The 25444-nt window shown below is 38.6% G+C and overlaps 2 protein-coding genes across 8 annotated transcripts in view; both read left to right on the top strand.

Moving 5' to 3' along the window:
• Positions 1 to 10299, top strand: part of LOC120513312 (BTB/POZ domain-containing protein KCTD5) — a 30918-nt gene extending 20619 nt beyond the window's left edge. For 3 of the 4 annotated variants that reach the window (XM_039732611.1, XM_039732613.1, XM_039732612.1), the window contains one exon: positions 4195 to 10299. Coding sequence is in view for 2 of the 4 variants with exons in the window: in XM_039732612.1 (XP_039588546.1) it covers positions 4195 to 4224 (30 nt within the window). In the remaining 2 variants the exon portion in view is untranslated. The remainder of the gene's footprint in view (positions 1 to 4194) is intronic. The other variant, XM_039732614.1, reaches the window with a different exon arrangement.
• Positions 10300 to 12166: 1867 nt separating this feature from the next.
• On the top strand, positions 12167 to 24631 carry UBE2I (ubiquitin conjugating enzyme E2 I). 4 transcript variants are annotated; one of them, XM_039732615.1, is made up of 7 exons: positions 12167 to 12308; positions 16162 to 16240; positions 16483 to 16566; positions 19113 to 19185; positions 20824 to 20933; positions 21100 to 21179; positions 23907 to 24571. In XM_039732615.1, exons 2-7 carry the CDS (start codon positions 16175 to 16177, stop codon positions 23968 to 23970), a joined length of 477 nt encoding a protein of 158 aa, XP_039588549.1. In that variant the 5' UTR covers positions 12167 to 12308; positions 16162 to 16174; the 3' UTR covers positions 23971 to 24571. The 4 variants fall into 4 exon arrangements, with proteins under 4 accessions (XP_039588549.1, XP_039588551.1, XP_039588552.1 ...); XM_039732617.1 differs by lacking the exon at positions 12167 to 12308 and adding an exon at positions 12340 to 12438 and having other exon boundaries at positions 23907 to 24631; XM_039732618.1 differs by lacking the exon at positions 12167 to 12308 and adding an exon at positions 12468 to 12622 and having other exon boundaries at positions 23907 to 24631.
• The last annotated feature ends 813 nt before the right edge of the window (positions 24632 to 25444 follow it).

Here is a 25444-nt window from a genome sequence, read left to right as displayed (position 1 = left end):
CTTACTGTGTACATTTTCAGTAAATGTCTGATTTGGCAATAATTTTCCGAACTTGATTGAAGTGCAGCTTAGTCCAAAGGTGGTCTTAACCTGATAATTTCGAAACTTAAGGATTTTTTTCAGTAAAGATGTGGCAAATATAAGTAAATAATGTCATCTTGGTGCTGCAGTTGTATTTATCACAGGAAACAACTTTGAGGAGGGATCCTTTCCGCTGTAGTTTGACATCTGACTGAAGATCAAGTTACATTAAAAGTCACAAGTGGAAGAGCACAAAAAAAGCTGTATCTGAAAAAACAACTTAGGCACTTTTCCTAATGTGTCTTTAAGTACTACTCATATTTATTCCACTCTCTAGTTTCTAAAAGATAACATACCATTGAATGTTCAGTTGCATGGTGTGGGTGGTCACTTGAGTATGTATAAATTGAAGATATTTACCATTGCATGAGATTAAACTTCAGCTTCTCACCTATACACCTGAACTTTTTAGCTGTAAAGCAGCCTTAGCACTTATGTCTGAAGTTTGGACCATGCTGTCAGCCACATGGTGTGGTTTTTGAGGTTGTCTTGTGCTAGGCCAGGATCATCACTTAATGATTCTTGTGGGTCTCTTCCAGCTCAGGATATGCTGTGATTCTGTGAAGTCACTGCACGTGGCTGAAAAAGAACTACGTTATTTTCTGAAATGGTGCTAACAGAAGCTACTGCTAGGGTAGTGTAAAGGCTTTTGCCAGGTCTTCAGGAATGGCTGAAAGGAATCAATCAAATCTGAAGCTTTATTGAAACAAAGTAAACTGGCACTTTGCTGGAATTTAACGTAATATTCTTAAGGTGTCTGGGAGGCAAACAGTCCTTAAAACACATTTCTAGCAGCAGCAGCTTTATTTTGAGTGGGAAGAAATAGTTTTCATGTTCTGCTTGCCTAAGAAACAATCACACTCAGGCCCCTAGAATATGAGAGTTCATTCAGCATTGTTTAGAATTTTTAAGGTAGCTTTGGATATGGTGTACCTATAGAGAAAATAAAACAGAAATATGAAAATAAGGAAAATCCTCTATACAGCAGATCTGTACTAGAGTTGATACAATTCCCAGCATCAGTACAGACTGGGTGATAGATGGATTTACTGCAGCATTGCAGAAGACTTGGGGATACAGCTGGGTGAAAACCTGAATTTGAGCCAGCAGTACTTGAAGAGCAGAAAGCCAGTTATCCAGGACTGCAACAAAAGATGCATGGCTGGAGTGTTGAGGGAAGTGATTCTCCCCCTCAACTGTATTTCTCATGAAATCCCACGTGGAATGCTGCATCCAGCTCTGGGATTCCCAGTACAAGACCTGTGAGAGTGGATCCGGAGGAGAGACACGAAAATGACCTGCAGGCTAGAACACCTCTCCTGTGAAGATAGGCTGAGTCAGTTGGGGTTGTTAGGCCTGGACAAGAGAGCCCCAGGGCCAATGTTACTGCATTTCCAGTGCTTAAAAAGCCTTATGAGAAAGATGAAAAAAGACTATTACCAGGGCTCATGGTGACAGGACAAGGGGTGAGGTTTTTAAACTGAAAGAGGCTAGTTCTAGATTGGATATAATGATGAGCATATTCTTTACCATTAAGGTGATGAGACATCTGGCACAGGTTGTCCAGAGAAGCTGGGGTTGCTCCATCACTGGCAGTGTCCAAGGCCATGTTGGACAGGGCTTGGAGCAGGCTGGAACAGTGGAAGGTGTCCTTGCCCATGGCAAGGGTTTGAATGAGATGATCTTTAGCATCCCTTCTAACCGAACCCACTCTTATGATTCTATGGTTACTCTTTCAGTAGAGATGAAGGTTATAGAACAAGCATCAAGAAAAGTGTGTTAAAATATTGCCTGGTGGAATCGAATTTTCTGCTTTATGTTGGGATTACTGGTTCAGTAAAGTGTGCAAAGTTCAGTGTCCAGATCTGGCTCAGCTTTATCTTACTGCATGTGTTCCTGATGCTACAGAAAATAGTTCTAAGGCTATTAATCGTGCAAGTACTCTTCCAGGAATGAACAAACTTAAATACTTCATATTAAATCGTAAATATTAACAAAATTAATAGATCCAGTATTATTTTCTAGTTGCACAGGTATTTGTTTCAGCCATGTTTTTGTCTCTGTTGGATATGATTTTACTTACTGATTCCATTTGCTGCATCAGACTGTTCTATCCTTTATTGTGGGTGTCTACTCCAGCACTTTGTTCTCTGCTCTGACCAACAGCAAATACTTGGGGAAGGAGTTTAAGTATGAAGTATTTATGATATCTGCTCCTGATATATTTCCCCACCTTCCATTAAAACTCAGTCTGTGAATTTTGTCTACAAGCCTTCATCCAGATCATTTTATGGAAGCTACAATGACATTGTAATACCATGAGTTGGTATCAGTGGCACTATCTTCCGTAAGTTTATCTAGTCCCTTTGGCAGGTATTACACAAGCAGTTGCTGAGTAATTTACAGAGCCTGGTTCTTCCCCACAGAATTCACTTATCTCTTTCCTACAGTTTCATATGAATGCTTTTTGCTTAGTACACATAGTCAAGTGTAACATTCATGAATTACCTTCATGAAATAAGAGGTGTTTGCTTCTGAAATGTACCTGAAAGCATGATAATGACCAGTGGAAAACGTCCTTCTGTATTTTGGAAATTTTTCAAAGTGGTTGTGCTGACATCTGGCTTCATAACTTCAAAACAATAATGCTGAATTTGAAATGGAAAAGAGCTTTGTATGCACAAAGCTAGATCCAGGTGTAGGAGGGAGTACAGTGAGCAAGTGATAAAGTGGATTTTTAATTGTTTGAGCTAACACCACATGGCCTCTGAACTGTCCCTGAGCTACACAAATGGTAATGGGTGTTTCATGAACTCCAGCCCTTAAAAAATCCCATGGACTTGGGCAAAGCAGGTGAGACCTTGCTTGACTTCAGTCACTATGAAAGACATAATAGCCATTTTAACAATATTAAAAGGAAACCAAATATCTCAGATTTTAAAATTTAAAACCATACTTGAAACTGTTGTGTGAATCAGCTGCCAGCCTTTACCCTACAAGCACAGAGATTGAAGTGTTTGTGTGTGCTGGCAGATTCTGTGGGCCGGAATGTGCTACTGAGTGTTTGTTGTAACATCAGGTTACACAAAGATCATAATAGAAGGAAAATCCATCTTGAGGGCAGCTCTGCCATTGTCAAGGGATTGTGCCTTTGCTTTCTTTTGAATGCTTTTGAAATAAAGAGCCCTTCCCAATACTAAGAAAATTATCAAGAAGCAAAAGAAAATGAAGTATCATAAGACTTTGACTTACAGATTAACATTCTTAAGTACTTATGCTCAGTACGTTTGAAGCTTTGTTTAATGCTTTGTTTGCCTTTTGTCATGATTGATTCTACAGCCTGCTGACACAGTTCTAGAGTACTGTGCAGCCCAACAGTTTACCTCATTATTGCTGGTTGTGATTCAGTTTAGAACAGCAACATTAAAATATAGTTGCTTGAACAGTCAATCCTAAGACTTGGATCCTTTCCTTCTCTGGAGGAGGCAAAATAAACTGAAACAGAAGAGGAAAAAAAATAGTAAAACTGGAAGTAAATTGTATGTTATTGTTTTAAATCTTGCCAGGTTGTACTTGACCTTTAAAAACTTGCATCAGTGCGCATCCAGTGTGACATTTCTGCACATTTTGATTTGCTAGTTCATGTTTTCAGTACTAATTTATGGAACACAATTTGCTTCTGAAACTTCAGAAAGTTAAGGACATGTTTCTGGAACAGGAAAAATTAAGATTAAATTCAGTTCCTAGTGAAGTACCCAGGTTAATATACCACATAGGACCTCAGGATCTTCTGAACTACGTTGAGGTGCAATGGCTTACTTTTTGCAATTGCCAACTCTTAAGTCATATTAATGTATTAATGATTTATATTAATAATACTCAATTCCTAGCAGTATTTTACACCTGTTTTAATGGCATTTGATAGTAGACATTGTACATATCAATCTGGTTTTTTTCAGTTTTAAAGCACAAATCCTAGGAATTTCCTCAAACCAGGTCCCTGACACATAACCAGTTATTTAAAGTAGTCATTGTGTTGCTCTTTGATCTCCATGCTTTAGGAATGACATTGAGCTAATTTTCATTTATAGAATTTTTATTGGTCTATTTCAGATTTTGCAAGAACGAGGTTCCAGGATGTGAAGACAGTATTGAACGGTGACAATTTTTTTCTTGTATTCGAAGATGCAGTGAATTGTCACACTGAAGAGGCTTGGCTGCAAAAGAAAAAATCTGATTTAGACAATTTTCTGTTGATCTGGGTTCAACCATATTTGCCTATAAGCTGGTGTCAACTTCTGGAAGCATTGCAAGATTACATAATGGGAATAGATGGTGTGGGAGTGTGTGTTAAGTTTTGGTTGTAGTGCATGGTTGTGCTCTCTTGTCGGCTTATTGACACTGGTCATTTGAAAAGAAATGACCATGCACTCATATTTTCCTTGGAGACATGTAGCACTTAATGTCTGGTGCTGGATGACCCAATGTTGATCAGTTTGGAGACCTTTTCCTACTAATCATTGTAAACCTTAAAAGGACAATGTAATTGGTGCTACACACACACACACTTACACACACACGCACACACACACACACAAATGTTACAGCCCAGAAACGCAAGTGTTTGGGCATACGTTGTTTCAGAATCAGTGTCAGCCCCAGTTGACTGTATTATACTGCACATTCCTTATGGTTCTGTGACATAATCTATTATGTAATAACAGCCTAGGAGATCAACTGAAACTAGCATGTGTAAGTTACACAACAGAGAAAAGGTTTCTCTGAAGGGTGTATATATTGACTGGATATATAGCTTATTTTAATACCCAAAGGGAAGACTAAACTCAGAGAAAATGGCCTTCCTCTGAGTTATTCTTGATGTTCCCTCTGTTAAAACAGTCTCCTGCAAAAGTTACGCTCCAGTCCTGGTCACATGCTTGAAAGTGGAATCAAAATTCACTTAAAATGACCAACTGAACATTCTGTTTCTTTGGAGGTGTTTGTACTCATATGTGTGTTTGTGCTTCTATAAAATGCTTATAAGCATTGAACTGTGTGGATTAGAGTAGAGATTTTTCTAGAGCTGAAGGTTTTACAGAAATACAGCTGGCTAGTCCTAAGTCCCTGTCTCTATGACTCGGATTAAAATCAACCTTAGTGTGAACATAAACTCATCCAGTTGAAAAACCTGATTACTTTGGATATTCAGGATCCCTGTAATCAACCTTTCTATACAGTTTCAGCTATGCAGTTAAGAACAGTGTTTGAACAGAATGTGGTGCAGCTTTGTTAGTTTGTCCTTGATAAAGGTAATACACAAGACACACACTATGTTTTGAGCAAAATCTTCAGCACATCTTTAAAACACTTAATGAAATGGACAGTATAAAACTTGGCTTCATTGACTCGTGGAACCAGTGGAAGGGAGTTTGAAAAAGCTACAAGATGGTTTTAAATTCTAAAGACATTACCGTTTTCATTCTAAGTAATTTCAGAATTCATGCATATACTGTAGGTAATCCTTTACACAAAAGCCTGATTTTCAAACACCCAGGGTCTACTTTTTTTTATTATTATTTTATTTTTTAAAGGACTTAGACATTGATAAAAGTTTGGCAAAACAATTTGTAAGAAACATTTCTACTAAACAGATTAAGCAATGGGCTAAATGTTTTGTCCGTGTGCCTAATGCTTGAAAGGATTTGTAATGCATTTTGTGACTTGGATGTGGTCTGCACAGGAAGATGCTGGCCCCTCCACAACACATACAATTTTTGTCTTTTTTTAAGAAATTAAAACTGAATTTAATTTACTAAAGCTGTAATTGTGTAGGGGGAAATGTTTATACTTTTATACTTTTTTAGGTACCCATATTTTATCAGCTTAAATTGAGCACAGAGATGTCCCCTAAATAGTGACGGATTATCTTGTGTATCTGAAAATAAGCATAACAATTGTCTGTGTTAATTGCATATTAAAACATTTCCTCTGCTGCAGTAGTCACTGTGTTTTTAAGCAGTATGACTAAACCAAAATCTCTGAGCTCCCCGGCTCATTGCAGCCAGTTGCAGCCAACCACGTTACTTGTTGTTTTCTCGATGTGCTCTGCAGAGTAATTCAGCATTGATCTAAGTGGATTTTAATGTCTAAAATACCAGTTTTACAGTGATCCTTCTGAATCAGCATTTCTGCTGCCTCTCTGAGTAAACCCAAAAAGGACAGACTATTTAATAAAATGAAATTTTCCTGAATGACATCAGCAAAGCATGAGTAACAAACAGAGCAAACTGAACACATTTAGAGTATATATAAGAGTGGTTTTTTCTAAGTATGGAGGTTTTTCCCCACTGGAATATTTTCAGTTTTAAAACCTACTTCTATGCTGAGATTACCTGCAGTTTAGTTTACATTGTGTCCCTGCTGTAGCTAATTTTAGGGAAATGAGTGTTTAATAATTTCTTGCACTTTGTTTCCAATATCTCATGAAGATTTTAAGAAGGAAAGAAAAGAGAGAACTTCAGTAGGCAGGTAGTTTGTAAATTATTTTAAATACACTGTTTGAGGCCACCTGAACTAACTACTTTCCTGTTCTTGCTATTGCCATTATTGCTTTAATTTTTATGATAATGCAAGGCTTTCAGATAGATGGAAATCCTCTCTTCAGCTTTTTTCAAGGCATTAAGAATTTATCCCTAAATAAGTTTTGTTTTGTTTTGTTTGACTGTTCCAGTTTCAAATAAAGTTAGTGACAGTAACCAGGTAATTGCATTAGAGTCCAATCTGCATTACCAGGCTTTGCAAACATTGCTTCATGTGTTAAGATCTTGCAAGAAGGAAGTAATGTACAATTAAAAATGGATTCCTTTGTTCTTCTTCTGCCATTTGGAGAGTACCTACCTGAGAATTGCCTGTGACTGTGCAGAGCTGAGGGGGGTTCCCTATTAGGCTGGAACTGCAAAGCTGTACTGCAAACCCCTTGGACTTAACTGTGGACATACACAGCTCCACTATCGTTAAATCAGAACAGTATTCCAGGTTAAAATTTTAAATCCTGAACTTGAAAAGACCATAGCAGAAGGAATAAAGCAGGAAGGGAAAGAGATGAAATTCCTTAAAGACATTTATATGACAAACTTCTTGCAAAACTTGTTTAAAAACAGAAGTTCAAATTTGCTATAGCAATTTCTTGCTTTGAGTTAGGAGACAGCCTATTGTTGGCCTTAGGTTTTCTCAGAGGCTATTTTTTCCTTTATTGGAGATGGCATTTTTATATTACACGCTTTTGACTTCTTTAAGCGTCAAGTGAATCAGAACTTCTCTGTAATGAACAAGCAGTTTTGAGGCCTCGAAGACACTAATGTCACATGGTCCATAATAACTATCCAAACGTAGACTGACTCAGCAGCTCCCAGCCCAAAGGTTACCTGGGATTTTGTCCTGCTTACTGTGGGATTTCCATGGATTACAGTTAATTGCATGTTTTTAATCCCAAAGTAATTTAATTGTGTGTCAAAGGCTTGATTGAGTTTAGAAGTTTTTTTTTATTCTTTACTAAAGTTTCCATTGTCACAATCATATACTCATAAAAGTTGGAAAATGGTACTGTGTTTTTTTCAAACTTAGAACTCTTGTAATGATAGAAGTTCCTTTCATCCTGCATTGTAGCATTAGGAGAAGATATTTCTTAAAAAATGAAGCTCAGTGAATCCATCTGACTGTTTTGAGCTTTTCTTTAGACACTAGCTGTATAACTTCATTTCTAGCAATGTGAATGCACAGTTATAATTGATTAGAAACAGGACTATTTCCTGCAGATTCAAAAATTTAATCAATCTCCTCTTTTTCTGAGAGAGGGGTGTTTTTGGGATTTTTTCAGGAGAAAAATGAAAACTGGCAGATTAAACAAAAGATAACTTGGTTGCAGGCATGCAACCAAGGGAACAAGTCTGCTGAGTAGGGAGATAGTGTTATCAGAAAAGTGCTTCTCGTAGCACAGCACTATTCTGTGAATGTCTGTTGAAGTTGTTGAGAGTTGTCAGTCTCTGTTTAAGCTGCAGAGAGCTCCCACCAGCAAATTAACACACATTAGTTACAAATCTTTATTAATATTACAAAAATGAACTTGGAGTGCAAAAATGCAGTAGTATCTGGTTCAGTGGAATTAAATAGAATTTGGATTATAGTTACCCAGATACACTGGAATGTATTCCTTGGGAAGTACTGGGAGAAGAGTGAAGTTGTCCTGGGCTTTTTGGGGAAGATGGAAGTCAAAGCCTGAAGTCCGGGGATTTGTTCCCTTAAGATGTGATAAAATCAGAAAGTGCCATTCTCCTATTTTTATTCTCTCTTTCACCACATCAAAAGTTTCAAGTTTTCAAATTTTTCAATCAGCCCTTGAACTGCGGGGCTTTGGAAAAGAGATGAAATTTTGGTATGCCTTTAATAGTGTCTGTTATCTTAAGAGAGTAGGGTTAAAACCTGAGTGGACATTGGAGAAGTGTCTTTCCTGACACAACAGTTTTGAAATACTTTAGCCTAAGGGTGATGCCTGTTACTTCATTGTAATTTATACTGCAGCTATCTCCAGTTTTGAGGACAATCTTGGGCTCCGACGTGGGGCTTTTTGTGGAATTATTGATTCTTTAAATAGTATGAATATTCAGTTAAAAAAAAACATGAAATGTGGAAGGCTCTCTGAACTCAGTGTCATGCAGGTTTTCTTTTGTTTCACAAAAATCAGGAGCTGTCTTTATAGGCTTCTTAATGAACAGTGGCTTTAAAGGGCTAAAAAGATCACATTGTCCAGTTTGCCTGGATGACTGTCAGAAGGAACTCTTTCCATTTTCAGAGCAGAAATGCTAAGGGCTAAAATGCTTTCCAGGGCTAATTTGACTTTCCAGATACATACAATATCTAAAAAACAACTAGTCCATTTTCCTTTCAAATCATGGACTCTAAAATAATTTTTATGAATGTCTGAACCAATTGCAGATGTAAGTATTCCTATATGGCTTGGATTTTCAGTACCCAGATTGGATAAGGGCACACTAGAGAAGGCAGTACACTTACCCTCCACTTTATTATTACCTTTGCTGAAATCTAACGATGTTTATGAACAGCACTGGCAATAGAGAAGCTTTGGGGAAGATTCTGCCCCAGGAAATTGTCACAGAATAGTTCTTTGCAACTTAGTTGACCTTTACTTTAGTGATGTCTACCAAGGCATAAACTTCTGAAAAGTTCAGTCAGTAGATACTGCTGCCAGCATAGCTTTCTGGAGGCATCAGAGGGTTCTGTTCATGATGTTATGTCTTAATAAGTACTATAACGAGAGAAACTTTTAAAAATTATTTTGTTACTTTGGGGGTGAGTGGAAGAGGTTCTGTGATAGTGCTCTCCTCACCTTAGAAAGCTGAGCCTAAATTTTGACCTGAGACCTGCTGTGATTTTGAGGCCTCGTCATCTGAAATGAGTAAAGAGTAGAAGTGTTTGTTATGTACATGATTCTCGCTACTTTTGAAGATTTTCCAAAAGCTTATGCACAACTTGACTCACATTAACTTGGCTCATGTGTACTTGCTAGAATGAAGCAAGTGCTAAGGCACTCTTAAAAGGAATATTACCAGCCTCTCTACTGGAACTGAAACAAGATCACCAAACTGAAGGAGTATCAAATGGCAGCTTTTTCCACCTGCTTCTGCCCTTATCCTTACCTCAACTTAGGTATGAGAAATCGACTTCCTATGCACTCTTTAGGATCATCTACCCAATTCAACAAATGTTCTTTTTTTTAACCTTTTCCTCCAAAACACCGGTCTCAAAATTAGTTGTGCATCAGCTGTTTGTGCTTATACCCAAGTTGCCATACTTGCAACATGTTATTTCCTGGATAGTGGATTAGCAATAACACTTTATTTTTGTGCCAATTCATTATATCTGAAGTGTTCTTACTGCAGCAAATTTTGAGTTATGATTTGGTTTTAATGCATTTGCATTAACCAAAACTCATAGCACAGACACAGACAAGAAACTAAATTCAGGGAAATTTCCCTGGAAAAAAATCTGCTAGGGCTTCCCAAATAATTTGAAGATGGTTACAGTTAACCATCACTTTCACAACAAACAAATGAAATGCGTATGGGTATTTTTTTAACTTCCTTTTCATAACACTAGTGTATTGTAAACTGCATGGAATAAACCTGTTTTTTCCCTTTTAAAGTGTGATGTCTTACATCTGTCTTTTCTTATCCTGTGATAATTCCTAGTTTAGCACTTCAGATGTAAAATGCAATTGCATATTTGTGCAGTGATTCAAAGCATTAACACTTTCTTCTTTGTAAAGGAGAAGTATCCTTTATTGCTGCCCCAAAGACTTTGTCACAAAAAAAAGTTAGGTCTATTCAGACATATACCAGTTGGGAAATTACTTTCCTCTGCAGTTGCTGTGACGTACTGATTATTGTAGGAGGAAATAGTTGTCTCTTTTATGGATATGTAATCACATGAAAAAGTTTTAAGTAATCACTTTGCTTACCTTTTATTTCGCACAACTCAAAAATTACTCTCCCTAACATCCGAGATTCTAGAATCCACATCTTTGCTATTTAATATAAGTGCTTCCTTTGTTTGAAAAACTAAGCTAATGGAAATTGATGCTTTCTAATAAGGCAATCATATAATAACTTTCAAGGTTAGAAATGGCTGAAGGAAGTAAAATATTTAAGTGCAAAGTACAGGTTGTTGAAATTATCCAGGAAATTTGACAGCTGTGTCCTCTACAACTATAGAAAAGTTTATTATTGAGTATTAGGATTGAGAAGACCACTGGACAGCTCTTATTTTCCGAACTGCTAGTAAGAATTTGAGAAGCTAAGACCCATGATTTTTAAATTCCTAAAGGCTCTATAATTACATTTGAAGTGAATTTCACCTTAACAGTTTAGTCAGTTTTAAGTGCAAAGCACATTCTATTATTTCCTTGTATATCCAGCAACATCTGTAAAATTATTTTACTAATTTGCTGCATTTAATTGCATTTAAATTTTACTAAAATAAGTGCTAAGAACAAACACTGCTGTAGAAATCAAGTACAGCAATTACAGTAATTAAGTAATCAGTGTGTGCATCTGTATTTTCATCAGACTGTCCTACTAAAAGTACTGGTATTTTAGAGTCAGCCAGCATGACTTTCAGCTCAAATTCCTATTCTACATACCTGTTGCTGCAAGTGTTTTCACCATGTAGGGAAAATGAGAGCACAAAAAGGACAAGTGTCTACCCTGAACTAGAAACCAGGTTATAAAGCGGACATAAACTACTAAGTCATTAGCTACCTGTTTGGATCTTTTATAACATCTCGGGTTCATTTGGCACTAAAGTGATCCTGCAAATTCACTTTTTAGGGTGCTGTTCACCTTTCAGTGTGCTGAAATCTTGCCTGGTAGTCATATACACATAGTCCATATGTATGTGACATTATTAGAGACTGTAATGGGTACAATTTCATGAGAGAGATCCTGTAAGCCAGGTGCTTTTCGTAATGCCACTGGAATTGTGTGGAAAGTTACACAGGGAATATGTGTTTATCCTGGTCTACACTGGGTATTTGCTACTGGTGAAAGGTTTCTTAGGTACAGTGATCTTCAGCATATATTTTGATTGGGGCTGATTGGAATCTAGGTGATTATTTATTGAAATAGTCAATTCTAGAGTTCTGAAGAAAACCATTTTGAACTTCAGTACTACGCAGAACATCGTTCAACTAACATTGACACAGACTAGCGCAAGGTATAGCTAGGCAGTGGTTTCTGGACTAAAAATTCAGCAGTTTCATTAATAAAGAGAAGTTCAAGATGAGAATAGAATGTGATTCTTACTCTATTTGCCACTAAAAATGCGTTCTTAGAAACCCAAACAACACCCCTCCCCCAGGAAAGGAAAGGAAAGGAAACCAAGCCCAACCAAAATAAACCAAACTAACAAAGCAATGGGAAACAAAACCCAGGTCTCAAAGGTGGGTGAGAGCAGCGCGGGATGGAGGCGAACTGAAGGCCGCCCCCCGTGCCGCTGCCCGCGCGCTGATAGGCCCCTGCGCAGCCGCGGCCCCGCCCCCAAGCGGGCCCGGGGGGCGGGGCTCGGACCGGCGCGAGTGCGGCCCGCCAGACCTGCGCGCGCCCGTCGACGGACCAGGCATTCTTAAGTCGCAGGCGGCTCCCAAAGCGCCAGAGGTAAGGATTGATCCCGCTTTCCGTCGGAGCTGGTGGGAGCGAGAGGCGCGAGGGTAGCCCCGCGTGGAGTTTTTCCTGGTGCTTCGTAGTCAGGCATTGCTGAGGGCGCCTCTGGGTCCTGTGTCGCGGGGTGCGTAAAGCGTGACGATAGGGTCACAGACGGATCGGGCCGAGGGACAGAATAGCGCTTTCGCGCTCCGCGCCAAGGCGAGAGGGAGGGAAACTCCGGAGTGGAGACAAAGCAGCGGGAGCGGGAACATCCGGGTCACTCGCGCGGCCTCGATCCGGGACACGCGCGGCGGCGGCGGCTCTCGGTGAGGCCCGGCCGGGAGTGGGGCCGGGGTGGCCCCGGGGTCGGGGAGCGGACCGAGGCTGGGCCGGGCTGGCGCCCCCCGCCTGCGACGGGACGGGACCGGCGGCCACGGGCGTGCGGGCCTGGCGGCTCCTGCCTTATGGCTGGGCCGGCCGGCGCAGCGCTATCCGCCCGAGGCTCTGAGCGCCCCGCAGCTCTCGGTGGTGGCGGGCGGGGGGGGTCCCGCCCCGCCGGGTGTATGCCCGGGAACGACGGGCGGGCCCGCGGTGCCCCGTGCAGGCCTCGGGCGCTGCCCGGGCCCCTCGCGCGGCCCACGGGGCCAGCGGGCCCGCGGTGGCGGGCGGTGCTCGGCCCTGTCCGGTTACTTGGCCGTCGAACACGGCGCCCATCGCCGCTCGGCATCTTCTGTTGTTTAATGTGCAACTCCGGTCGCCGCTCGGCCTCTTCTACCTTTCTCTTGCCGCAAGCAGAGGAGACTTTCTACCCTAGTACAGAGTTAGAATGCTTACGCCGTGGCTTTCTCCACCCTTCTGAAAAATAAAGTTTGTGTAATTCGGGGAAAATTACTCCGATAATAATGTCTTTCTATGTCAGTATTTAACCTGCAAAGTAAAAATGTGAGGCTAGCAACCTTAACGTTTTGGGGTCTTTTTTGTTGCTGCTTGGAATCAATAAGTCATACTGAAAGTTCTTGAACCTCCAAGAGCATATTGTTGACGTATTTACAGAGTTATTTGTGGCACGGGAACGATTCTTTGCAAGACTTGCATTTTGGGTGTGGAAGTAGGTTGTTTCACTCCATCAGAGGACGTAAATGGGTAAGATACTCTGTAATGGGACACAAAAACTTGCATGTGTGATGGTTTTATTTTGTTCTTTTTCTAAAGTAGGCAGTAACAGCAGCAAAGGCAAGCTACTGAGTAAATTTGGAAGTTTCTGTTAACTTTTTGAGTTGATGGCAGTAAAGGGGACATTATTACCTCTTAATGGCAGGGGCTAATTTGGGGGATTAAACTCAAAATCTGAAGACTGATCTCTTTGAATTTTGTGGCATGTGCAAAAATAGGGTTGAATAAACTTCCTCTGCTGCAGGATTTTTTTTTTTTTTTTGTAATGTAGTACATGAATAGATTGGGATATAGAGAATCTATATGGACAGTTTGTTAGCAGAGTGCTTTTGAGGGGATGCTTAACTAATGGGATCTTAGTTTGTGAAATGGGCCTTTAGTTGTCTTGTTTAATCTTTATTTTCTAATAGACTGATGAGGTTTTAGATACTTGTCTGTTCTTGTCGATGTAACTGAAGTCCGTGGGAACCATATATGTGAAGCCTGTCGTCTCTCATACACACTGACATTTTTCAGTGCTTAACTAAGTCAAATGCCTCAAGATTTGGAAAGCTCTCTGTAGAGCATTAGAAAAATCTATATTGTACTAGGGCACAGTATAGTGTGTAACAAAAGCAAGTAGGATGCATGGTTTGAAAACTCGGGATTTTTTTTTTCAGTTACTTGAAAAGTTACAGGGTTACTGATGTTCTGCAGAAGATCCACTGTTTATTTACCCAGTGAGAAACTGGCATTTCCCTTGAGGTTCATGTCGTAAATAATTGGCTGTTAGCCACTGGAAATGGAACAAATCCATTGGAAAGCATCCTGTAATGTGTCTTTTGCCAGAAAAGGTAGCTGAGTTTGGTGAACTATGTAAGAATACTTGGATGGTTTATAAACAAATATGGTTTTCTCAGCTATGATGGGAAGGTTAGTATTAGTACTGTGGACTACTAGGTACCAAAAGCAGAGCTGAAGTTCTGCTGTATATGCAGTTCATTTGCATCTCTTACAATATATTAAAACTTGCTCACAACATATTAAAACTTGCTGCCTGTATAATTTGGTTAAGGGAGAGGTTTTTTGTTGTCTTTGGTGTTTTGGTTTGTTTGTTTTTTTTCAGTTCTACTGGTATCTTTTTTTCAATGGCTCTGCATCTCCTGCTTGTGAACAGACTAAAATCTGTATTCATGTGTACAGGTCCTGCAAGTCTTCTGCTATAATTAAGATACAAGTGTATGGAATACTAGAGGAAAATTGGACTGAATGTAGGAATATTTTTGTGTGTGTGCATGTCCATTGAGTGTGAATTGTCCCTTTTCAAAAGCTTTATCTGACATTAATTTAGTTGCTGCTTTGAAGGTGAATTCAGGAATATGGCCATCTAGTCAAAATGGGCTGAGAAAAGGTTGAAGAACAGATTTAAAATACATATTGTCCTAGGAACTGCATAAATTGCTTAATCTGGTGTTTTTAAAGATCTACAGTTCATATGATTATAATAGTAGTAGCCTGCAGTACTTCATATAAGTAATCAGCATATTGAGAGGTTGTGAAATTTTGCATCATTCTTAACCAGTGTATAAGGGTTCGTTTTAATAGAGTGGTAATGCTGCTTTCAGTCACTATGTGAACTTGTTAAGTGGAAGCACTCTACTATTCTGCTGTCAAAAAGGCTTATGAGGTACATGTCGGGTTGAGAACAAATTGGCCTGACTTCTCCCATTGCCAATTATCAACTCTTATTTAAAATGTGTGGAAGTGCAGTTATAAGAAGGATTAAAAACCTTCATTGGAATTTGAGCATGTAGATGGAGAAACCCTGAGTTTAGATACAGTTTGACAATGAAAAATAAACTCACTTTGAGTACTGTTCTGGGTGAATGGAGAATTGTCCCCTGAATTTGAAAGCACCACTCGTGCAATCATCCTGTTTAGAACTGTTGTTCTGTCATGCAGTAGTGAATGACCTGCGCTCTGCATATTTTTTCTGTAGTCGTGGTCACCATGCTTGGCTATTACTAAGACATTGAAGGTGCAGAAATATTCTTCAGTTTATACTGCAGTTTAAAATCTGTCTTGTGGAATGGCCTGCTGGCTCTTCCTTAGCTGAGCTCTGTGTTGTTGCTTGTTCCTGCTGTTGTCTAGAAGTTTTATAACGGCATCGCTGCAAAACTGAGGTGACTTTGTGAAATTCTATACCCCTGTTGCTTTTGTGGGGAATACTGGCTTTCAATGGGAATTTACCCAAAAAGTAGCATTTCTTATTCCCATTTGTGAGAAATGGGAGTAATGGAGGTGTTTGCCTACAGAAGAAATTTGCCATACCTCACGTTTTGTAGGAAGGATATAAACGGAGTGTGCGTCAGTTGCACAAGTAGGAAGTCTGAGCACTTTGCCATTACTAATAGTGCTTCTGTTGTCAAGCTGCTGTCAAAGTTTCTTCTAAGATGGGGTTCAAATATAAAGCAATAAGGTAAGGATGGAATTTTGTAGGTCAAGTCCAGTAACTAAGAACTTGAGGGCATGGGGAAACTTGATGTTATTCCTGATGATAAATTCTGCTGGCTGTGCAGAAACATGTGTTTAGGTTATTGACGTGAAAATGAGAGCTCAAAATTACTCTTGTGTGAGCAGGGCTTATAAATGCATAGTGATTGTTTATGCCATAAGTAAAAGTATATGCTAACAGCAATTACTTTTGTTTTAGAGGGACTCTGAATATGTCTGGCATAGCTCTTAGCAGACTTGCACAGGAGAGAAAAGCCTGGAGAAAAGATCATCCATTTGTAAGTATGAAAGCTACCAAATATCTGACTCTGCAATTGTTTCAGTGTTCTGGTGATGATTTTTTCATTACCCTGATAGGATTTAAAAAAAAATATCCTAAAATTAATATTTTTAAATTGAAAAGGGAAAAAAAAAGTAGTGCAAAAAGAAGTAACTTTGTGTAAAGATAAAATATGTCACAAAGTATTTTAAGTACATCTTTTAAAATTCTCACCATATGTCTTTTTGCCTTTATTCACAGGGATTTGTAGCAGTACCTACAAAAAATCCAGATGGCACAATGAATCTAATGAACTGGGAGTGTGCTATTCCAGGAAAGAAAGGGGTAAGATTTACTGTTCTCTTGATTTCTCATTTATGGTGAAAAGTAACTTAACTTGCTTATGCTTTACACTGACAACTAAAAGTGCTGTGGACTAGGAATATTGAACAAAGTATACCGTAAACCTGTTCAACTCCTGGCACTGGGCACCTGAAGAATACAAGTTTTCAGAGGAGTGTTTAAGAGTCTTGTACTGAAGCTGGAGGTTGTCCTCTGCTTCTTCTGAAATACTACTATTAATTGTTTGGGGGTTTTAATTCTTTCTTTTGGGTCTTCAGTGTGGGACTTTTTTGCCTTGCCTTTTCTACTGCCTTTTGCCAATTTGCCTAAATACCCTTATGATCTTGTTTCTTAGATTCTCAGAAGAATCTGTGTGTAGGCAAAACCTGCAGGCTCTGTGATGCTGTCTTAGTTGAATGCTGGGCATAACATTGCTGTTACAGTTGCAACTTAGTTTCTGGTAGTTGTCTGGGCACAGCATTAGTTAGTTATTAAAGAAGGACCAACAAATATTCTAACACAGTGTAAGGAAAAAATCATCCCTTTGTGTTCTGCCTGAACAAGATTATTTCCCATAACAGTTTATGTACCTTATGGAGGTGGCGCTTTTAAATACTTAGGTAAAATTTATGTGCCGTACAAAATCTTCATTGTATTGCTTTGAAGTTTTGTAAATCACAAAATGGAGCAAACAAGGCCTTAAAGCCAGCTTCATGTGTAGTAGAAAGTGTCACACCCGGAAAAGATCAGTTAGGCTGATGTGATGCCTGCTAATTAAAAAAATTACATTTAACAAGAAGCAGCATGACTTACTCGTCTCTGTCAGACCAAGCAGTTGCTCTCTATTCCCTTTGTATTTGGAGACATCCTATACTGCTGCTGAAACCACCAAAATGCTTTCTTGTCAGCCAGATTAAATATTGAAGTGGTGTTAGTCCTGAGTGGCATACTCTGTTCACTTATTTGACAGCAAATCACTCACTTGTTAACTACCTGAAATTTGACTCAAACATCTGCAATTAGTCCCATAATCCAATATGGTCTCCATGATACTGCGGTCATACTGTTAGCCTTAGCAGGGCGTGAGTGCTATCTTTCACCCATAAGGTATGTTGCTCTATCAGAAGAATGATAAAAAATTTGCCAACTGTTCTATTCTTCTGTGTAATAGGTAGTTTATTCTATCAAAAAGCTCATATTTTCTAAAAAGGAACTCCTCTGAGAAGGTATGGAGAATGGATTTTTCTAGTTGTTGACAACTGACTACAGCAGTTTAGAACGAGTTCTTTAAATACACTATAGCAAATAAAATAAAACTCATTCACTTCTGGAAATGTGTTATCTTATTAATTCCTAGCATGTTTTTCTTCCTTTTCTAGCTTGAGACTTTGCATAATGAATACGAATGACAAGGGAGTGATTTTTCTCTTTTCATGTGGGTTTTTTGGGTGCTTTGTTTTGGTTTTCATTCAGCTAAAAATCACATAGTTCAGATAAGAAATAATAAATAATTTCCTTCTAAGGTAGTCTTCAAACATAACTGTCTTTCTGTGAGGATAAGATTTAGTCTTATCTTTAGTTTTGCTCTTAAGATGTGAGACCATCTTTACTCCAGTTGTTTTAAAAAAATTAACCCAACATTTACTTTCATTGCCATGCATCCATAGCAAGGGCAAGTTACGGAGAAGTAGCAGAGAAATAAATTTTACAGCTATAAGAATCTTTTCTGTATTTCTACACTTCTTAGCAGAACTCATTTTGTCAGAAGACAGGCTTTTTTCTTTGTGTTTTGTATATTTGAGACGATCTTTTTCTCTTCTGCTAGATGGGTTTTTTTCTTGTTTATATGACCCTTTTGAGTAGTACTGTCTTACTTGGTTTGCTCTATGTCATGGAAACTGCTCCTAGGAGTGCCCTTCCCAGTGTTGGATAGGGATAAAGACCCTCTTAAAATTTCTTGTTATACAGAAAAATGGAATCTGTGAAACTACATTCTACCAAACACAGACAGGGTTAGTTTAGACTAGTGGATCTCATTAACTGTAGCAGTAGTACAGTTCTGTCTACATTTTTAGTTCATTTGTGGCTTTATTAGCCAAATTCTCTTAAGGTACGAGAGAAGCATTTGCATTCATATGCTTAATGGGTGTATCCATCTCCGATCTTCTCAAACTTCCGTGGGGGTACAACAGTTGCCCCTTCCTCATTGTACATGTATAGTGTAAAATTTCAGAAGTATTCTGTTCTTACGTAGTGTGAAAATTTTACTTTTATATGGAATTACTGGTGATGACCCTGACTGTGTTGATGAGTTGGGATCACTTACTAGCTGAAGAAAGAAACCCCTTCCTTTCCTTTTCAGTTTCTTCTATAGGTAGAATAGCTTGCCATAGTCTAGACAGTGTGCTACAGTGCAGGACAGCTATTTTCTGCTGTGTAGCAGAAGAATGTCTTGTGCTTTGCCTGAGAAACTGTATTCTTGGTAAGCTTTTTTCCACAATTTTGACTTTTCCTTGCTGTAACCAAAATTCTACATTAACTCTTGATAGACACCATGGGAAGGAGGCTTATTTAAACTACGGATGCTTTTCAAGGATGACTACCCTTCTTCACCCCCAAAATGTAAGTAAAATTACCACAGGTAATTGAAAGTCACTGGTTTGTTAGAACGGTGTTGAATTAATCCATGAGGTTCTTACAAATGGTTATTACTTTCTTACAGTTTTGTTTGATTTTGTTTTGTTGTTTTTTAAAGACACATTGCTTTTTTCTTTTTTCCCCACCCACTTGCATTTCATCACAGAAGGTTGTGATGAAATCAGCCAAGTGCTCGGTATATCAGAATTGGGAGGGGAGGGAGATTGGTGTGTCAGTTCCCTCACAGTTTGCCGAAAACATCTCTTGAAAGACTCACTACATTATCAGCTGTCCTTGGAGACTAATATGTAGGCACGCTTAGACTAAATCCTTATGTTGTTACTGTTGGTCTTCTACGCTGAGAACTCAGAACACAGGAACTTGGAAAAAAGGACTCTGTAACTCGTACCTTTTAATCAACTTGCTCTAAAATATGAATCTGTTCTTTATCTGCTACCGTGTATAACTTAGTAGATTTTCAGATACCTAGTCTCCTTAAGTTTTTGAAATTAATTTTCTTTATATCATCTCAAACGTCACCTATTATAGAAACTTGAAAACATCTATTGCATTGCATGGTTTCTTGGTTCTTGAATTGGCTACCTTCTCAAATCAATGACAGTGATTACAAATTGCTCTTTTGACAGCAATTCATCTCCCATCACGTAAGCATATTTCCTGGCTATCCCTTTTGTTTGATACCGCCTGAATACATGTAACACAGGAGCAAACATCTCTTGTAACTGAAAACATTTCACATTATTTTCTTGAAAAGTACCAGTTTTCACATCCTGACAGCGTTAAAGGAATTGTCATGCCTTAAAGTAAGATGTGTATGTGACTGATAAGACTGCCTACCAGTGCAGCTTCTGAAGTACCACTGAACTTCATAGGACAGCAAGACTGTTATGTCTTGTGGATATTTGCAATGTCAGATGGATGAGAAAACTGCACTAATCTGTAGATACTTCATGTACTGCAAAAGGAGTGTTCATTACTTTACTGAAGATGTTTACTGTTGCATTTAAGTCCTGTAAAGATTAAAAGCAATGCCAGACTATAGATTGAGTGGCAGAAGGAAAGCTGCACAAGCATTCAGTTGGTCTTGTAATTTAAACTCAGTTCCTTTTGTTCAGTGCATCTTGATTATACATAGGAAAATACGAAACTGAAAAAAATGCTAAGAACCTACGTCTTCCTTATGTGAAACTTTCATTATTTTAAAGTGAGGAGAGAAGAGATGAGTGAAGGGTAGTATTTTTCCTTTACATAGCAGTATGTAAAACTGAAAAGACAGAATTGTTTTGAAAAGGTCTTTATCGCAAAGCTACTATTAATTCCTTTGTCCATTTCCATTCCTAAACCAAAAGATTGCCAGTCAAAAAGACAGTGCTGGATTGCCTGGATTGATATCACAGATGTGATGGAGTTTGTTTTAGGTGCGGGCTGAGCCGAGAAGAAAACTGGTAATAATAGCTCCAGAAATTGGTGGGGTTTTATTTGGGGGTCTTTCGCCAGTGTTGGTTTGGGGATTTTTGGGTTTTGTTTCCCCTGACTGATCTAACCCAACTCTCTGATCTTCCTCTTAGCACTGTATGCAATTAATTTCTTCTTCTTTATCAGGTAAATTTGAACCACCGTTATTCCATCCAAACGTGTATCCTTCAGGCACTGTGTGTCTCTCCATCTTAGAGGAGGATAAGGACTGGCGGCCAGCAATCACAATTAAACAGGTCATTAGTTAGACATATTCTTAATGCTTTTGCTTTGCTTGCTTATCTGATACAAATATAAGATGTTCACTGTGTGTACCTAAATTGGTTTCTAAGGGTTTTTCACTGAATCTCTATTAGTAATACCCATAATATATGCCTGTTACTTCTATTCCTTTTTCTATAGATCTTGTTAGGCATACAAGAACTTCTAAATGAACCAAATATTCAAGACCCAGCTCAAGCAGAGGCTTACACAATTTACTGGTAAGTGTCTTTACAAATGAGTCTGAAAGCTGTCATATTGCTTACAGGTGCCTGTTACTTGTAGTATAACATGCAAATGTTTTTACAAATGACACGGGGAATTTTCTTACCTTCATTATTGTATTCTGTGAATTTGCCTAGATTGTGCTAAACTTGAACAAAATGGTAACTGCGTGGCTGTTAGGCTAGTGGAGCTTTTGATAGCAAAGCAACAGCAATAAGATGTGAAGACTCCTTATATCATTATTTTCATCCTGGTTCTCGCCTAACACAGAGTCTTAAAGGCTTAAAGGCCAGATAGTAACAATGTGGTGTAATGGTGTCGTGACACCAGGAGGAGACCGAATTAGGTGGCAGTTCACATTTGTGAGTACAGGCGTAACTTACTTCCGCCCAGCAGTGCATACCTGTAAAAACTTGTGCCTGAAGGACAAAGGAGAGCTGTGGTCACTGAGGGAACATGGCATCTTGGGAAAACTACATCTTCCAGAAGAGTAGGTTGAAAAGTACAGAATGCCTATAGCTTTAGCAGAATGAAGTTTGCATTGATCAGGAAAGGGGATAATTTGTGAGGTAGAGACTTTTTTTTGGGGTTTCTTTGCTTTTGGGTTTTTTTTTTTTTTTGTCTTAGTCTTAAAAGTTTTCCCACCATTAAAAATGGATATCTATTCTATAATCTTTAAGGAAGCGAAACATTTTAAACAAATGCTTTTGGCACTGGTAGATACTGGTAGTATTATTAGAAATAACAACCAAGGTGGAATTGTGGAATTACAGTTCTGGACGGAAGAGGCCTCCAGGAGAGTGCCAAGTTTGAAAAATAACATTTTATGTGACCATACTTGCAAGCTATGTTAAATGCGTTTTTTTTAATAGAGTCCTAGTGAAAAGGAAACGTAGGGGATGGATAGTGGCTTCACTCAGTGTTATTTTTTTAAAGTACTTACCGAAGGCTCGGTGGAGTTGAGTGTATATGGAAGACAGTTAAGTGGCCACAGTTGTAGGAGCCAGGAATGGTGAAGAAGGCTTCAGTAACGTACTTCTGTACATGTATAGATAGTCTGTGCTTTATTCTTTTTAATCACCTCCCACGTGCGTGTATGTACAAAACCAGTCTTGGCTAGTCTTGTTTGTGTTTAAAGTGCTTCCAGGGGGGACAAATACCTGTTTTGTTTTAAATATGACAGGATTTTTGTTACTTCAAGTATGTGTAGTCAACCATTTATGCTTTTCATGTCTCTTGGACATGCAGAGGATTTCAGATGGGTTACTATTATTCTGCAGTCTAAGAGTGTGTCTCTTGCTACTTAGTGAATATCTGGTGGAAGTTAAACAGAGCAGGATTGTGCACGCATCTGTAATGTTGGCATAATTGGTAAATACTGCAGAAGATGCACCATTGTTTACATAGAGGTCTTTTAGTTGTTAAACTTTAAACGAGTTGTTAAATTTTCAAGAATAAACATTCAGAATAGGAATACATATTCTCAGGATTCCTTTGGTACTATTGTTCAGTAACTTCAGCACTCCTAAGGTGCTAGCCTACTTCCTCCTCTTTGCTGTAGGCGTTCAGGGTTTACTATGGAAGGCATTCTTCTGTGTGGATTCTATGGGTGCCAGACTTAACAGCTAGGCTATGTTCTCATGTGGCAGCGCAATATAACTTAGAGGAAAATATGTAGAATAAAGTTTGTAAGTCTCCTCATGAGAAGAGAGTATCTTCAGTCTCTTTGCTAGTAATTGTTCATTGCATATGATCACAATTGGTTTCATTTCTTCCCCCCAGTCTGTCAAGTTCTGAGGATATAATTTGCTGCCTTTTCTTTCACTGCAGCAAGCCTTCATAGTGTGAAGTAAGTTAAATTTACTGCAAAGCTGACTGCAAAATCTAGTCACTCTAAACTATCTCTGGCAGAAGAGTAATGGTTACAAAATTCTGTTTAGCTCAGCTCACACTTCTGAGAGCTAATACAGAATGGACGACTGAATGTGAATGAATGCTTTACTATGCTACTGCTATGCGTTGTTGGCACAAGAACAGAAAACAAAGAACTTGCTCTTTTACGTCTTAAGTCTGAGACTTAGTGACTGGACATAGTTCCCCGATCAGTAGCAACTATACTACACTTAGCTGTGTTGAGCTAGCTTTTTTTCCCCCTGAAGATTAGGATAAACCTAAATCTGTGAATCAGGGTCTGTAGAGATAAAGGCTGAAATTACCACACCATTATCATTCTCCTGTTTCTTAGGAGTGTTTCCCTTCTCTCTCCCCCCAAAGCAGTAAAGATGATAATTTAAAACTATATGAAGTCCACCAACTGTTAGTGAACTGCTCTCCTCGCTTTGTGCTGTTAGGGTACTGGAATTTGTTATTAATGACCTCAGGTCTTAATGTGAGTGGGGTGTACAGAACTTCAGATGAACAAACATTCGGAGGGAATGTTTGCACAGGAGGTACAGTTGGTCTCAAGAAGAGCAGGTGCAAACCTGTTTGAAGAGACTGGTGCGGTACAAAGTAAGTGCAATCATTTGACAACTGGTGATGGAAGTAACTAGTTGAACAGTACCATACTCATTCAGCAAAGTCTTTAATTTATTGTAGTGTTCTGTGAATTGCTATCAAAAGGGTTTGCCTTCAGCAATGACTTCTGTTTCTCTTCATTATGAAACTAACTCTGTAATACAGCCTCTGATTTCTCCAGCTATAATTACCCTTTCTCTTTTCAGCCAAAACAGAGTGGAATACGAAAAGAGGGTTCGAGCACAAGCCAAGAAGTTTGCACCATCATAAGCATTTGTCATGCAGCATCTTAAAAAGGAAGGGATTGGTTTGGCAAGAACTTGTTTACAAAACTTTTGCAAAATGTAATGTTGCTATGTTCAGTTAATATCCACATAAGGGGAGGGGGTTGTATGTGTGCCATTTTCCATATTCGCCAGTTGTATACAGTTCTAAATTTGCTGAATTGCCCCCAGTTTTTTCATACAGGGTCTCTTCCTTCAGTCTTTTGTATTTTTGATTGTTATGTAAAACTTGCTTTTATTTTAATATTGATGTCAGTATTTCAACTGCTGTAAAATTATAAACTTTTATACTTCTATAAATTCACTAGTATCTCTAGTTACTTTGCTATCTGATGCAGGCATGCTTTAAAATGTTAGAACTATATTTAGCCTCTAGCTGGCTGTATGAAAAAAAATCATGCCCTCCACCCCCTTCCCTCCCTGAATTTGTTTTTTTCTATCTTTCAGAAATTAGGTTGTTATTGCTTAAGAAAGCCTCTGAGATCCAAAGTTAGCCAGCATCCTTATTCTGCATCACTTTCTTTGTGTTTATATGGCATTCTGTCTGTGTTGCTGTTTAGAGTAAATAAACTGTTTATATAAAGGGCTTTGTTTCATTTATCTTCATTAAAATTATTAAAAACCTGCCATTTAAATGGCTCTAAACACCATTCAGTGCAAGTTCTGTTTTTAAGGCCTGTGATGCTGCGTTTGCCTTTGATTTAGATGTTGCCTTCATTTGTTTTGCCTGTCCCTGACTTGGAGCATATATGTGGCTCATCCTTGGGCCATGTGTGGTAACTGCAGCAATTCTCATCGGTTCCTCAAGCAGAGATCAATTGCTTACTCTGCATAATGGGATCAGCATGCTGGTGTGACCACATTAATACAAAAACGTGAGCTTTAGACTGATATGAACAATAACAGTTGTCCAAGGAATGCTGATGATTTTTACTGGCGCTTGTTTATCAGAAATAATTTTGTGCCTCTTTCCATATATTAATGCACATAGTTTCTAGGGAAAGAATGTGCTCTATGCAATTAGTTTCCCTCTGTAAATGAAATCTGTTAAATCATGTAAGTTATTTTCATGTACATGAAGCTGATATGCTCTCTATAAACTTTCACTGCTTTTTTAATTATATTTTTAAGTCAAAATCATTCTGCAAAACAAAAAATAAGTGAAAGCCTTGTTCCATCTGAGCTTACTTTCTTCAGTGGTTTTATTAAAAAGAGGCTGCAGCTCAGCACTTAGGTTAATCTAAGTTATACAGCTCTGTTCTCAGATCTGTTTTGCTTGTCTGCATTTGATTACTACAGCCTAATAATGTAAAAGCATTCCCCCAAATGAGAACAGCTGACATGCTCACAGGGTTCTCAGTCTTTTAAAAGTTTTGTTGGATTGCTTTCTTGTTACTGTCTAAGAAATCCTTGCTAAAGCAGCACATTTGGAACAGATTTCATATGGGTGGGAAAGTTAC

The sequence above is a fragment of the Passer montanus genome, unplaced genomic scaffold, assembly GCF_014805655.1.
Source record: "Passer montanus isolate IOZ18808 unplaced genomic scaffold, ASM1480565v1 scaffold8, whole genome shotgun sequence".
Classification (NCBI taxonomy): Eukaryota; Metazoa; Chordata; class Aves; order Passeriformes; family Passeridae; genus Passer; species Passer montanus.
This window is presented reverse-complemented; position numbering and strand designations above follow the sequence as displayed.

Bases quoted from the DNA above. Each gene is read 5' to 3' on its own strand.
- UBE2I (XM_039732617.1), top strand. From the start codon at position 16,175: ATGTCTGGCATAGCTCTTAGCAGACTTGCACAGGAGAGAAAAGCCTGG. The intron at 16,241-16,482 runs GTAAGTATGAAA...CTTTATTCACAG, and splicing joins GGAGAAAAGATCATCCATTT to GGATTTGTAGCAGTACCTAC. The intron at 21,180-23,906 runs GTAAGTGTCTTT...TTCTCTTTTCAG, and splicing joins GAGGCTTACACAATTTACTG to CCAAAACAGAGTGGAATACG.